General features: G+C 44.0%; 1 protein-coding gene across 7 annotated transcripts in view; it reads right to left on the reverse strand.

Annotated features, from left to right (window-relative positions):
• The window catches only part of PRR14L (proline rich 14 like), a 68,619-nt gene that overhangs the window by 37,776 nt on the left and 16,488 nt on the right, over positions 1–14,355 (reverse strand). For all 7 annotated transcript variants that reach the window (XM_054470434.2, XM_054470433.2, XM_054470432.2 and 4 more), the window contains one exon: positions 6,267–6,339. In XM_054470434.2, coding sequence (XP_054326409.1) covers positions 6,267–6,339 — 73 coding nt within the window. The remainder of the gene's footprint in view (positions 1–6,266; positions 6,340–14,355) is intronic.

The following is a 14,355-nucleotide window of genomic DNA, read 5'->3' on the forward strand; positions in this document are numbered from 1 at the left end:
CAAGGCTGCAATGAGCTGTGATTGCACTACTGCACTCCAGCCTGGGTAACAGAGTAAGCGCCCTTGCCTCAAAAAAAAAAAAAAAAAAAAAAAAAAAAAAAAAAAAATCTAAAATCTAATTCTTACTAGAATGTAAACTCTGTGAGGGTAAGGATCTTGTTTTGTTCTCTTCCTTATGGTTCAGCATAATGCCTGGTATATAAAAGCACAAGAGCACTTAATAAATATTCATAAAATTAATGAATGAATACAGTTAGGTCAAATAAACAAATGCTATTAATACTGAGTTTCTAGGGCTTCCCTATCCATTTCTCAATAGGTCCTGAGAGCAGCAATTACTATGAGAAAGAGCCCTGACTGTGAAGCCAGACCAGCTAAGCTTCAATCATGGCTCTGTGATACTTTTTTTTTTTTTTTTGAGACAGGGTCTCGCTTTGTTGCCTAGGCTGGAGTGCAGTGGTGCCATCATGGCTCACTGCAGCCTCCAACTCCTGGGCTCAAGTGATCCTCTCACCTTAGCCTCCCAAGGAGCTGGGACTGTAGGCACACGCCACCATGTCCGGCTAATTTTTGTATTTTCTGTAGAAACAAGGTTATTTATGTTGCCCAGGCTGACCCTGAACACCTGAGCTCAAGCAATCCTCCCGCCTCAGCCTCTCAAAGTGCTGGGATTATGGGTGTGAGTCACTGTGCCCTGCAGCTCTGTGATACTTACCTCTAAGTCTTGGTTTCTTTTATTATAAAAGGTGGGGAAAGTAGAATTACCTCAGTGCTACACTGAGGATTAAATTAAATAATGCATGTAAGATGTCATGTGGGACAGTGCCTGCTATATAAAAGGTGCCTTTCTTTTGCTCTGTTTTTTTATTTTACTGGACCTGAGAACAGTTAAAATAGAATAACTAGGCTAGACACAGCGTTTTAAAATGTTTGGAGTCAGCAAATATTAGATTAACAAATATATACTGCAAGCCACAGGTTTTTAGATACCAATCATTTACAAAAGGCAGCCTCAAAATCCTAACTCAACACACAATACTTATCGTTGTGAAACTAGCCTACTTTCCCTATTACAGCAGATGGTGCTACCCTATTCCAGAATTTGTAAATACACAGCTGGGTGTTGTGGCTCACACCTGTAATCCCAGCACTTTGGGAGGCAGAGGTGGGCACATCACTCGAGATCAGGAGTTCAAGACCAGCCTGGCCAACATGGTGAAACCTTGTCTCTACTAAAAATACAAAAAAACAGCCGTGCATGGTGGCAGGCACCTGTAATCCCAGCTACTTGGGAAGCTGAGGCAGGAGAATCGCTTGAGCCCTGGAAGCGAAGGTTGCAGTGAGCCAAGATCGTGCCACTGCACTGCAGCCTGGGCGACAGAGTGAGAACCCATCTCAAAATAAATAAAATAAAATAAAATAAAAATAAACATCCAGTTCTCCAAATTATATAAGGTAGATTTTCCCTCCTTGACTACTTTCACCTCTTCCTCAAAATATATTTCCTGAATGCTCTTCCAATTTCTGGTGACCCTCCTAAATAAGTCTTCATGGAAATCACTACTGTGGGAATTAAGTCTCACAATAATGAGTAGGAACTAATATTGCCATTGTTCCTGATACCATTTCACCTTTCTTACACATAAACTTTCCAGACAAGCCCAGTTATAGGGAACTCTCTGAAAAACAAGATAAAACAAATTAACTTGATAACATCAGTTTTGTAAAATTAACTAAACAGAAAATTATGTTGAAAGAGGCATATTAAAAGTCAGGACAGCAGAAAGGGTGAGGAACCAGCAAGAGTGCCTGATGGGGAAGATCTCCCATGATGGGGAAGATCTCCCCTGCGAGATGGCCAGTCAACTCAAACACTCCCACCACTGCTCCCCCAGGCCCACTTCTCATGTGTCTGCCCTACTGCAATCAAGAAATAAGGAATGACAGGCAAAAGTGCATCCTACCAATTAAAGGCTCCTTCTGGTTATTATAACAAAAGTCCTTTTAAAAGGTTCAATCTGGTCAGGAGATTGAGACCATCCTGGCTAACATGGTGAAACCCTGTCTCTACTAAAAATACAAAAAATTAGCCGGGTGTGGTGGCGGCAGGCGCCTGTAGTCCCAGCTACTTGGGAGGCTGAGGCAGGAGAATGGCGTGAACCCGGGAGGCGGAGTTTGCAGTGAGCCGAGACAGCGCCACTGCAGTCTGGCCTGGGTGACAGAGCAAGACTCCGTCAAAAAAAAAAAAAAAAAAAAAAAGGTTCAATCTGTTGCCGTTTTAGCTAATTGAGCAGCAGCAAGCAGCAGACATATGATTGTGCCTATAGCTTACAATTATCTATTACATATTTCAAAATAGCCAGAAGAGAAGAATTCGAATGGTTCTACCATACAGAAAAGACAAATATTTAAGGTGATGGAAATCCCAAGTACACAACTTGATCTTTTCAAATTATACGAATGTATTAAGTTATCACATATACCCCCAAACCATGCACATTACATATCAATTAAACAAAAGAATCCCAAAACTCTGCAATACCATGGTAATTTGATAGTACTGAGAGTGGGACATTTATATAGAGAAGTAAAAATAATGCGCTGAGGGGAGAGTGTAGTAGCAGAGGTTCACTTACTAAACAACTTGGTGCAGGGGATCCCAAATCATTCCTCAGCCAATTTATAATTACACTAAAGTCCTCCCACTCAGAATAACCAAAACGTAATAAATAAAATCAAGTAAAGTAATTTGCACAGTGCTCAACCATGCAAACACTTAATGAAACAAAGGTGGCAAGTATATATTAGATTTTCATCAAGAAAACTTAAATCTGGGCCGGGCGTGGTGGCTCACGCCTGTAATCTCAGCACTTTGGGAGCCTGAGATGGGTGGATCACCTGAGGTCAGGAGTTTGAGACAAGTCTGGCCAACATGGTAATACCCTGTCTCTACTAAAAATACAAAAAAATTAGCCGGGCATGGTGGCACGTGCCTGTAGTCCCAGCTACTTGAGGCTGAGGCAGGAGAATTGCTTGAACCCGGCAGGCGGAGGTTGCAGTAAGCCAAGATCGTGCCATTGCACTCCAGCCTGGGTGACAAAAAGGGGAAAAAAAAAGAAAGAAAACTTAAATCTGGGTGGGGCAGAGCGAAGATTTTGGCAGCTGGAGCCCTGGAGACAAGCTTGATTTCTAAGAGGCATCATTCAGTTTTTTTTTTTTTTTTTGAGACAGAGTCTTGCTCTGCCGCCCAGGCTGGAGTGTAGTGGAGCGATCCCCGCTCACTGCAAGCTCCACCTCCGGGGTTCACGCCATTCGCTCGCCTCAGCCTCCCGAGTAGCTGGGACTACAGGCGCCCGCCACCATGCCTGGCTAATTTTGTCTTTTTTTTTTCTTGTATTTTTAGTAGAGATGGGGTTTCACTGTGTTAGCCAAGATGGTCTTGATCTCCTGACCTTGTGATCCGCCTGCCTTGGCCTCCCAAAGTGCTCGGATTACAGGTGTAAGCCACTGCGCCCAGCCAGCATCATTCAGTTCTTAATTCCATGGTAAAGATAAAGTAGCAGATGCCTGACCTTGGTAGAGCAAGCCAAAATGCTGGCCACACTACAGAAGAGAACGTGGGTCTATTTAAATCAAATCCATGGTGATGGCATATATTGCTCACGCTCCCAGGGCTCAACATCTTCACAGGCCTGTCTCCATAGAATCTTCTTCTCTGGCTTGCTATGACTGGCTGTGACTTTGGACAGCTGAGCTTGCTTCCTCACATGCAACACAGGAATACCCTGGAATGTTCTTGGGGGACAGAATGAACTAGGCCATTGCTGCTAAAAACTCTAGTAGAGATGCTGGTTTCAAGCTCCCCTATACCAAACTGAGACCCTTATCCATGGGTTTGGGGGAGAAAAAAAAAATCAAATATTTTACCAACTTAAGTCATTAAATAAGCATGATATTAGAACATGAAGAAAAGTGTCACAGAGTAATTTAGCTGCAGATATTGTTCAGGAGAGCTCATCTTATCTATGTCCAACGTGGACCAGTTTCGTAGGGGGAGAGTAGCCAGGTAATTTTGAAAAGGCAGATTTCCAAGCAGAAAATAACCCTGGTTCTCCTGTTTAAAAGGCCAGTTCAGTGGTTAAATGAAAGTGTAGTTCAACAGACAGTAAATTCTGTGGTAAGATGCGGGTGAAAATATACCAAAAACTGAATACGGCAATACTGGAGCCCCACTAAACAGATCTTGGGGGTGGGGTTAGGGGCCCACTAAACTGTATCCCTAGTAAGCCTCTAAGAACAGGGTGAGATTTATGTACAAAACATTTCTCATCTTGGGAGGAATGTCCTTTAATCTACACTGGACAGTGGAGCCTTTGAGCCACAGAAGAAATCTGCAGCAGCAGGAAGCTGGGTGATAAACTGGGACAAATGTCCTTTTTCATAAGAAAGATTGGTGCTTCCTTTTCTGTCCAGGCTGCCAAGAAGCTAAGAGTCAAATCTGATGTTTTATCACAGTAACAAAATATTCATATAATTTAATGCCGCGGTCCCCAACCCTGGGCCATGGACCAGTACCCATCCTTGGTCTGTTAGAAATCGGGCGGCACAGCAGGAGGTGAGAAGCAGGCAAGTGAGCAAAGCTTCATCTGCATTTACAGCTGCTCCCCATGCTTGCATTACCGCCTGAGCTCCGCCTCCTGCCAGATAAACACTAGCACTATATTCTCATAGGAGCGTGGACCCTATTGTGAACTGTACATGCAAGGGATCTAGGTTGCGAACTCCTTATGAGAATCTAATGCCTGATGATCTGTCACTGTCTCCCATCAACCCCAGAGGGGACCACCTAGTTGCAGGAAAACAAGCTCAGGGCTCCCACTGATTCTACATTATGGGAAGTTGTATAATTATTTCATTATATATTACAATGGAATAATAATAGAAACGAAGTGCACAATAAATGCAATGCACTTGAATCATCCTAAAAGCATCCACCCCACCAGATCCGTGGAAAAACTGTCTTGCACGAAACAGGTTCCTGACTCCAAAAATGTCGGGGACCACTGACTTAGCGTATTCACTTTATCTTCTCTTTGTGAGGTTCTGATTATATTATATTATATTATATTATATTATATTATATTATATTATTTATTTATTTAGTGAGACAGGGTCTTGCTCTGTTTTCCAGGATGGAGTACAGTGGTGTGATCACAGCTCACTACAGCCTCAACCTCCCAGGGCTCAAGTATCCTTCTGCCTTAGCCTCCCGAGTAGCTGGGACCACAGGTGTGTGTGCTGCCATGCTAATTTTTGCATTTTTTATAGAGAAGGGGTTTCGCCACGTTGCCCAGGCTAATCTCAAATTCTTGGACTTAAGCAATCCTCCCACCCTGGCCTCCCAAAGTGCTGGGATTACAGATGTGAGCCACTGTGCCCAGTCTGATGATTCTATATTAGCCTTGACACATAGTTCTCTCTAATCTAAGTTTATTTTTAGCCTTGGGGTGAGAAGAGGAGAACCTTACCTCAGCTACTCTCTTTTGGACCTCAACTTCCTCCTCAATCAATCAACCAATCTACAAGTAATAATCTCAGATCTCTATACCCAACCATTGTTTTGAAGAGCAAAAAGAGGTAATGAAACTGCCTTGAGAACTCTCAGGGTGACCCGGAGTAAACATTTTCTCTCATCCCTGACCCCACAGAACAAGAAAACGATACACTACCACATGCTGAACTATACTGGGTACATGTCTCCCCTGTTCCAGTTAACCCTTCTAAACAGGCAAATATAGGATATTTGATGATATAAAATCCAATAAAGGTTCAACACACTCAAAAGAAAGGGACTTGCTGGGTGCGGTGGCTCATGCCTGTAATCCTGCACTTTGTGGGGATCACTTGAGCCCAGGAGTTTGAGACCAGCCTAGGCAACATGGTGAGACCTTGCCTCTACAAAAAAATGCAAAAAAAAATAGAAAATCAGTCAGGCATGGTGGATCGCGCCTGTAGTCCCAGCTACTTGGGAGGATGAGGTATGAAGATCACTTGAGCCCAGGAGGTTGAGGCTGCAGTGCACTGTGCAAGTACATCCATGGGCAATACTAAGATACGATGTACAGTAAAGTTACAGTTTCTATAGTTAAGTACACCTTACAAGGCAGGGACTTACAACCCTTATATCCTCAATGCAAAATGGAAACGGAACTAAAACAGTATTTGCAGTAAGTAGATAAAGGAAGAGATTTGAGAGAAATAAATACCTTTGCTCCTTAGAAAATCTTCAGGGAGGTCCACATGTGAAAGTTCTTTGCTGGACTGCATCAGGAGATCCTCCTACAGTAAGAAAATCCAGTGGTCAAGGGGGATTCAGAAGATTCTGAGTTAATGAATATTATTATTATTATTATTTTTTTTTGAGACAGAGTCTTGCTCTGTTCCCAGACTGAAGTGCAATGGTGAGATCGTGGCTCACTGCAACCTCCACCTCCAAGGTTCAAGCCATTCTCCTGTCTCAGCCTCCCAAGTAGCTGGGATTACACGCACCCACTACCACGCCTGGCTAATTTTTGTATTTCTACTACAGACAGCGTTTCACCATGTTGGCCAGGCTGGTCTTGAACTCCTGAACTCAAGTGATCCGCCCGCCTTCGCCTCCCAAAGTGCTAGGATTACAGGTGTGAGCCACCACGCCTGGCTGAATATTAGTTATTTTTGAGAGACTTCTTTATGACTTTGGGAAATTAGCTAGCAGTCACAAGGATTGGGCACTGAAGGAAACCTTAAATTTAAGTAAGGTCAACAATAAAAATTTCTACTTATCTAGAATTTGAGCCTGAAAACTTTTTAAAGTTGTGACAATAACAGAGGTCTAAAAAAAACTTTTTTAGAGGCAGAGGTTGCAGTGAGCCAAGACTGTGCGTGCTATCGGCTCACTGCAACTTCTGCATCACGGGTTCAAGCAATGCTCCTGCCTCAGCCTCCCAAGCATCTGGGATTACAGGTGCCCACCACTATGCCTGGCTAATTTTTATATTTTTAGTAGAGACAGTGTTTCACCATGTTGGCCAGGCTGGTCTTGAACTCCTGACCTCAGGTGATCCACCTGCCTCGGCCTCCCAAAGTACTGGGACTACAAGCGTGATCCACTGTGCCCGGCCTAATTTGTGTATTTTTAGTAGAGACAGGGTTTCACCATGTTGGCCAGGCTAGTCTCAAACTCCTGACCTCAAGTGATCTGCCTACCTCGGCCTTCCAAAGAGCTGGGATTAAAGGCATGAGCCACCGCGACTGGCCAAGAAAATATTTATCTGTAGTTATATTTGATCCTTTCTCCCAAATGTTACTATTCTCTGCTTTTCCAGTTCTCAGGCTAAATGTTTGAGGTGTGAGAATAGATGCTATTTAAAATATTCTTTCAAGTTAACACTTCATGGAAAAGGGAGAGTGCCTGAGTTCTGTTCCAACCCAAGGACTCTCACCTACTAACTACATGGTGCTGACAGCAACCTTACAAGTGGCTGAAAGAATACATGGAAACCATATAAAACGCCCAGCAAAACACCCAGTCAGGACACGGTGCTCCATGAGCAGAAGCTTCCATTCTTCATGAGACTGTAGACACCTGTTATCCATCCCGTTCTGTGAGAAAAGCCAATAGAGCTGTCACTGACAGATTCTGGCACGTTTCTGGAATGACTTCCATAAGCTTTTCCAAGGCTATCGGAGCCTCTGTAAAGTGACAGCACAGGCCAGTGACATACAGGATCCTTCAGATCCCAAAGGTCTCTGGTGAGCTAATGCAATGAAATCTTACTGGATCCAGCCCCAGAGGGGTTGGTGGGATTTTGCTTTGTCCCACTTGTGGCTCTAAGGTGCCCCTAGCTGGAGGCCCCAAAATACCCTGGTGGAGTGCCAAGCCCACTGTTTCGACCATGTTCCTTTTCCTTGATTAGCCACAGTTCTTTTTTTTTTTGGAGATGGAGTCTCACTCTGTTGCCCAGGCTGGAGTGCAGTGGTGCGATCTCGGCTCACTGCAATCTCTGCTTCCTGGGTTAAAGCGATTCTCCTGCCTCAGCCTCCCGAGTAGCTAGGACTACAGGTGCACGCTGCCACACCGGGCTAATTTTTTGTATTTTAGTAGAGACAGGGTTTCACCATTGTTGCCCAGGCTGGTCTCGAACTCCTGAGCTCAGGCAATCCACCCACCTTGGCCTCCCAAAGCGCCAGGATTACAGGCGTGAGCCACCATGCATGGCCGATTAGCCACAATTCTTAACAGGGAAAGAGAGACTTCCTCCCTGACTTACTGACTTCTCTTAAAAGGTTCTAAGTTAAGAAAAGCAAGTTATCCCTCACAGGAAGGCTGGAGACTCTGCAAGGTTTGTGTTAATCTGAAATATAATCAGAAATTGAATGAATCAGGGCCAGGTACGGTGGCTCACGCCTTTAATCCCAGCACTTTGGGAGGCTGAGGCGGGTGGATCACCTGAGGTCAGGAGTTCAAGACCAGCCTGGCCAACATCATGACACCCCATCTCTACTAAAAATACAAAAATTAGCTGGGTATGGTGGTGCATGCCTGTAATCCCAGCTACTAGGGGGGCTGAGGCAGGAGGATCACTTGAACCCAGGAGAAGGAGGCTGCAGTGAGTCGAGATCATGCTACTGCACTCCAGCCTGGGCAACAGAGCAAGTCACTGTCTCAGAAAAAAAAAAAGAAAAGAAATTGAATCAATCGACAATAAGAGTGTGGGCTGAGGTCAAATGTGAGAGACCTCCCCCAACAGCCTTACCATGGTGGTGGGCAACCTCCAGATCCAGTGGGAGTTCTGCTAGTCTGGGCTCCTGAATATGGATGAGGGCAACACAACAACCTACTTGGATGCAATGGACATGTAACATGATAACCTCTGTAACGTCCCCCACCTCCTCCAAAATAGCCAATCATATGATGAACACTAGCAGAAATGTATCAGATGCAATTTCCTTTTTCTACAATATTTTATCAGCTAAATGTTCTAACTTTCAGGATTCCTAAAGTTAAGAGTCCTAGGGCCGGGGGCAGTGGCTCACACCTGTAATCCCAGCACTTTGGGAGGCCGAGACGGGCAGATCACCTGAAGTCAGGAGTTCGAGACCAGTCTGACCAATATGGAGAAACCCCGTCTCTACTAAAAAATACAAAATTAGCTGGGCGTGGTGGCGGATGCCTGTAATCTCAGCTACTCTGGAGGCTGAGGCAGGAGAATGGCTTGAACCCAGGAGGCGGAGGTTGCAGTGAGCCGAGATCGCGCCACTGCACTCCAGCCTGGGTGACAGAGAGAGCCTTCATCGCGAAAAAAAAAAAAAAAAAAAAAAAACACGTATACTAGGCTTTTGTATGTTACAGTTAAAAGACAATTCAGATTGTGCCACTGCACTCCAGCCTGGGCGACAGAGTAGACTCCATCTCCAAAAAAAAAAAAAAAAAAGACAATTCTGAACTTTTTCTGTGTCTGAGTTGAATACAACTAATGTATTGTATCCTAGAACCAAAGCGTTTACAACATATTCAACCCAGGTGGATCTACCATTATGGGGAAAAAATATGTAAAAAGTTTAACACTCTATAGCTTATATGTAAGCACCAAAAAAACAAACAATAAAAACCAAGCATGGTATAGAGTTCTCAATGCTAAATCATCCATGTGGGATGTCACATGGCCATCTCTGAATATCTTTGGTGCACAGTTCTTAAATAAGACCAATCTATTCCATATCCTGGCTAGTAACCTTTGCACACGCAACAGATTTTGACCTTCCTCCTACAAGAGTGGAGCTCAGAACTGAATACATTCTTTCACAATTCAGCCTGGCTCTTGCAGCTGTCCCTTCCACTGTGCCTGTTCTAAGATAGTTCACCCTCAGGAGGGTGATCTTGATCAAATCCCAAAATTATTAGTTACAAATTTATGTATTTATTTATTTATTTTTGAGACGAAGTCTGGCTCTGTTGCCCAGGCTGGAATGTAGTGGCACAACCTCCGTTCACTGCAAGCTCCACCTCCCGGGTTCATGCCATTCTCCTGCCTCAGCCTCCGGAGTAGCTGGGACTACAGGCGCCCGCCACCACGCCCAGCTAATTTTTTGTGCGTGTATTTTTAGGCGAGACTGGGTTTCACCGTGTTAGCCAGGATGGTCTCGATCTCCTGACCTCATGATCCGCCCACCTTGGCCTCCCAAAGTGCTGGGATTACAGGCATGAGCCACCGCGTCTGGCCTAGTTACAAGTTTTTAATACCTTTGGGACACGATCCTAAGACAGGGAATTATTGTTATTTTACTGGTTTAACTTCTCATGATTGAAATATTTGTTTCATGATTGGAATATTTAACTTTTAAAAATATTAAGACCAGTAACAAAACAGCAAATACCACATGATTCCACTTGAATGATGTACCTAGAGTAGTCAAATTCATAGAGACAGAAAGTAGAATGGTTGTTGTCAAAGATGGGGTGAGGGGAGAATGGTGAGTTACTATTTAATGGGTACTGAGTTTCAGTTTGGGATGATGAGAAAAGTTCTGGAGATGGATGGTGGTGATGGTTACACAACACCATGAATGTGCTTAATGTGACTGAACTGCATATTTTTGGGCCGAGCACGGTGGCTGACGCCTGTAATCCCAGCACTTTGGGAGGTCGAGGTGGGCGGATCACCTGGGGTCAAGAGTTTGAGACCAGCCTCACCAACATGGTGAAATCGTGAAACCCCATCTCTACTAAAATACAAAATTAGGCAGGAATGGTGTCGCATGTCTGTAGTCCCAGCTACTTGGGAAACTGAGGCAGAGAACTGCTTAAACCCAGGAGGCAGAGGTTACAGTGAGCTGAGATTGTGTCACTGCACTGGGAGAACAGAATGAGACTCAGTCTAAAAAAAAAAAATCGCTGGGCGCTGTGGCTCATGCCTGTAATCCCAGCACTTTGGGAGGCCGAGGCGGGTGGATCACAAGGTCAGGAACTCAAGACCAGCCTGGCCAGCATGGTGAAACCCTGTCTCTACTAAAAATACAAAAATTAGCTGGCCATGGTGGCACATGCCTGTAATCCCAGCTACTCGGGAGGCTGAAGCAGAACTGCTTGAACCGGGACCCGGGAGGCGGAGGTTGCAGTGAGCTGAGATCGCGCCACTGCACTGCAGCCTGGGCTACAGAGCGAGACTCCGTCTCAAAAAAAAAGAAAAAAAGAATACCGCAGAAGTGATGTTGGTTCTCCTCATGGTGTCCTATTGGGGGCAGTGTCCTATCAGGAGGCACTGTCCTATCATGGTGTTAGGGTGCCTCATTCCTGGGGGCAAACTTCCATCACTTGGTTTGGGTAGATTCTGCCAGGTTTCTCCATTGCGAAGTTACTATTCCACCTTTGTAACTAATAAATATCTTGTAAGGAAATACTTCGAAACTATGTAAATACTTGTTTCCCAAACATTTAGCCACTAACTTTAACATCCATTAATGATTCCTGCTTGAGATAATTATTGTGATGGTTGCCAAACAGTGCTTTTTCTATTTCCATCATTCCACATATACTAACTGGAATTCTGTAAGACCTTTCTTTTCTCACTTTTAATTCAATTACAGTGAAAGGATACAAAGAAAATCAGCAAATGGGCTCATGGGTATTTGTTTTATTCTATGGGTACTATAGGTTGCTGCAAAAGTAAGGGTCGAATAATTCATCACTATCATTTATTTTAAGCTCAAATCATCCCATACTTGGCCACTGGGAGCCCCTTCAAGTTGGCTGCTGTGTCCTTCTGATATATCCCCATAATTTTCTGAGCATTTGGCCACAAATTGTTCCGGGCACATCTTGCGTTTTTCCCTCTCCTGTCCTGTAACAGCCATTTCTCCAAGGAATCTTGGTTTCTTTTATTGGAAAAAAGTATTTAGAGCCAAGACTAGGTGTGCTCATTGCTACAAGGTGTCTGTCACTACTTCTAGGCCCTATCTTATACACTCACATATTTCCATTTCTATGGGTATATATTAAGAACCCCATGTTAGGCTGGGCGCCGTGGCTCATGCCTGTAATCCTAACACTTTGGGAGGCCAAGGTGGGTGGATCACGAGGTCAGGAGATTGAGACCATCCTGGCTAACATGGTGAAACCCTGTCTCTACTAAAAATACAAAAAATTAGTTAGCCGGGCCTGGTGGTATGAGCCTGTAGTCCCAGATACTTAGAAGGCTGAGGCAGGAGAATTGCTTGAACCCAGGAGGAGGAGGTTGCAGCGAGCCAAGATCGCACCATTGCACTCTAGCCTGGGTGACAGAGTGAGACTCTGTCTCAAAAAAAAAAAGATAACTCCAATTCATGGAGTTCATGTTTGGGTCAGGGTTCATGTTTGCCACCCCTCCTTTGTAATTTATTTCTCTGAGAGAAAGCTGGCTCTCATTATCCACATATATTTACTTATTTCCCCAATCCTAGAACACATATAGGCATTTTGTTTAGAAATGGCTAAGTCCTACCCCTGTGAGAAACAAATTTACTAGTATTTTCTATTCTTTTTTGACTTTATTCTTTAAGAGGATATAGTCGAATTACTGTTTGCTAAAGTAATGTGGGCTACCCTCCCCATTGGTTTTGTTATTCATTTGTAATACAGTTAAGATTCACTTATTATAGTTTCTATTCAGCTTTGGGCCCATCTCACATCCCAGTTGTCTAGTTAGTTATTTCTCAAGTATGAAGTTGGAACTATACCAAAAGATGTACTTACAGAAGTGTCAGTTTCTCCTACCCTTTCTATTCCATTTCCATTCCCCCATTCTTTCAGGATAGGTAATCAAATTCATTAGTTTCTGGTTTATCCTTCCCATGTGTACTTGTGTAGAGGTTTTATACAAATGAGCAGATACTTCTATATATGCTTATTTCCTCTTCTTTCTTGCATGAAAAGGACAACACTATAGATATTGATTTGCATTTTTTACTTAACAGTATATCCTAGTTTACAGAAGCGAGTCAACAGAGCAGGCCTGACTGCTGTCCTTAGAAAGGTCTACTTGCAGGGTCAGCCTTAGCTAGCATCTGGGAACTAGAGTTTGGGAGTATCCACCATTCCCTAAACAGGAGTGTCTCACTGTACCTACACTATAATGTGGTTTATGCTAAACACCTGCTTTCCTTCTAGGAGTTGGAAATTTTGCTATGTGCCAGGCAGAGGATGTCCATGCAATCAGTCCCCAGTAAAATCCCTGAGCACTGACCCACTAACAAACTTCCATGGTAGACAATATTTCATATGTGTTGTCACAATTTGTTCCTGAAGGAGGTTAAGTGTGTATGACTCCACTAGGAAAGGACTCTTGGAAGCCTGCACTGGGACTTTGGTCTATGCCTGCTTCCCTTTTGCTGATTTTCTTTGTATCCTTTCACTGTAATAAACTGTAGCTGTGAGAACAACTAAATGCTGAGTCCTGTGAGTTTCAGCAACTCTGAAAACCTGCTGGTTTTGGGGACCCCAACACACCTGGAAATCACTCCATATCAGTATATAGAGATTTTCCTCGTTATTATAGCTGGATAATACTCCATGTATGTACATACCTTATGCCATTATGTATTCAATCTCTCTCCTATATATGGGCATTTAGGTTGTTTCCAATATTTTGCAATTATAAACTGCTGAAAAGAACAACCTTGTGTATTATGTATTATTATACTGCTAGAAGTGTATACTTTTTTTTTTTTTTGAGACAGAGTTTTGCTCTTGTCACCCAGGCTGGAGTGACAATGGTGCAATCTCGGCTCACTACAACCCTTTCTTCTAGGTTCAAACTATTCTCCTGCCTCAACCTCCCGAGAAGCTGGGATTACAGGCACCCGCCACAACGCCCGGCTAATTTTTTGTATTTTTAGTAGCGATGGGGGTTTCACTAGGTTGGCCAGGCTGGTCTTGAACCCCTGACCTCAGGCGATCCACCCATTTTGTCCTTGCAAAGTGCTGGGATCACAGGTGTGAGCCACCGCGCCTGGCCACTGTTTTTTTGTTTTTTTTTTTTTGAGACAGTCTCGCTCTGTCACCCAGGCTGGAGTGCAGTGGTGCCATCTTGGCTCACTGCAACCTCCGCCTTCCACCTTCCGCCTTTGGGGTTCAAGTGATTCTCCCGCCTCAGCCTCCCAAGTAGTTTGGATTATGGCCATGCATCACTGTGCCCAGCTAATTTCTGTATTTTTAGTAGAGACAGGCCTTCACCATGTTGCCCAGGCTGGTCTCGAACTCCTGATCTCAGGTGATCCACCCGCCTCGGCCTCCCGAAGCGCTAGGATTACACGCCTAGAAGTGTATCTTCTAAGGCA

This window comes from Pongo pygmaeus, chromosome 23 (genome assembly GCF_028885625.2).
Source record: "Pongo pygmaeus isolate AG05252 chromosome 23, NHGRI_mPonPyg2-v2.0_pri, whole genome shotgun sequence".
NCBI classification, from domain to species: Eukaryota; Metazoa; Chordata; class Mammalia; order Primates; family Hominidae; genus Pongo; species Pongo pygmaeus.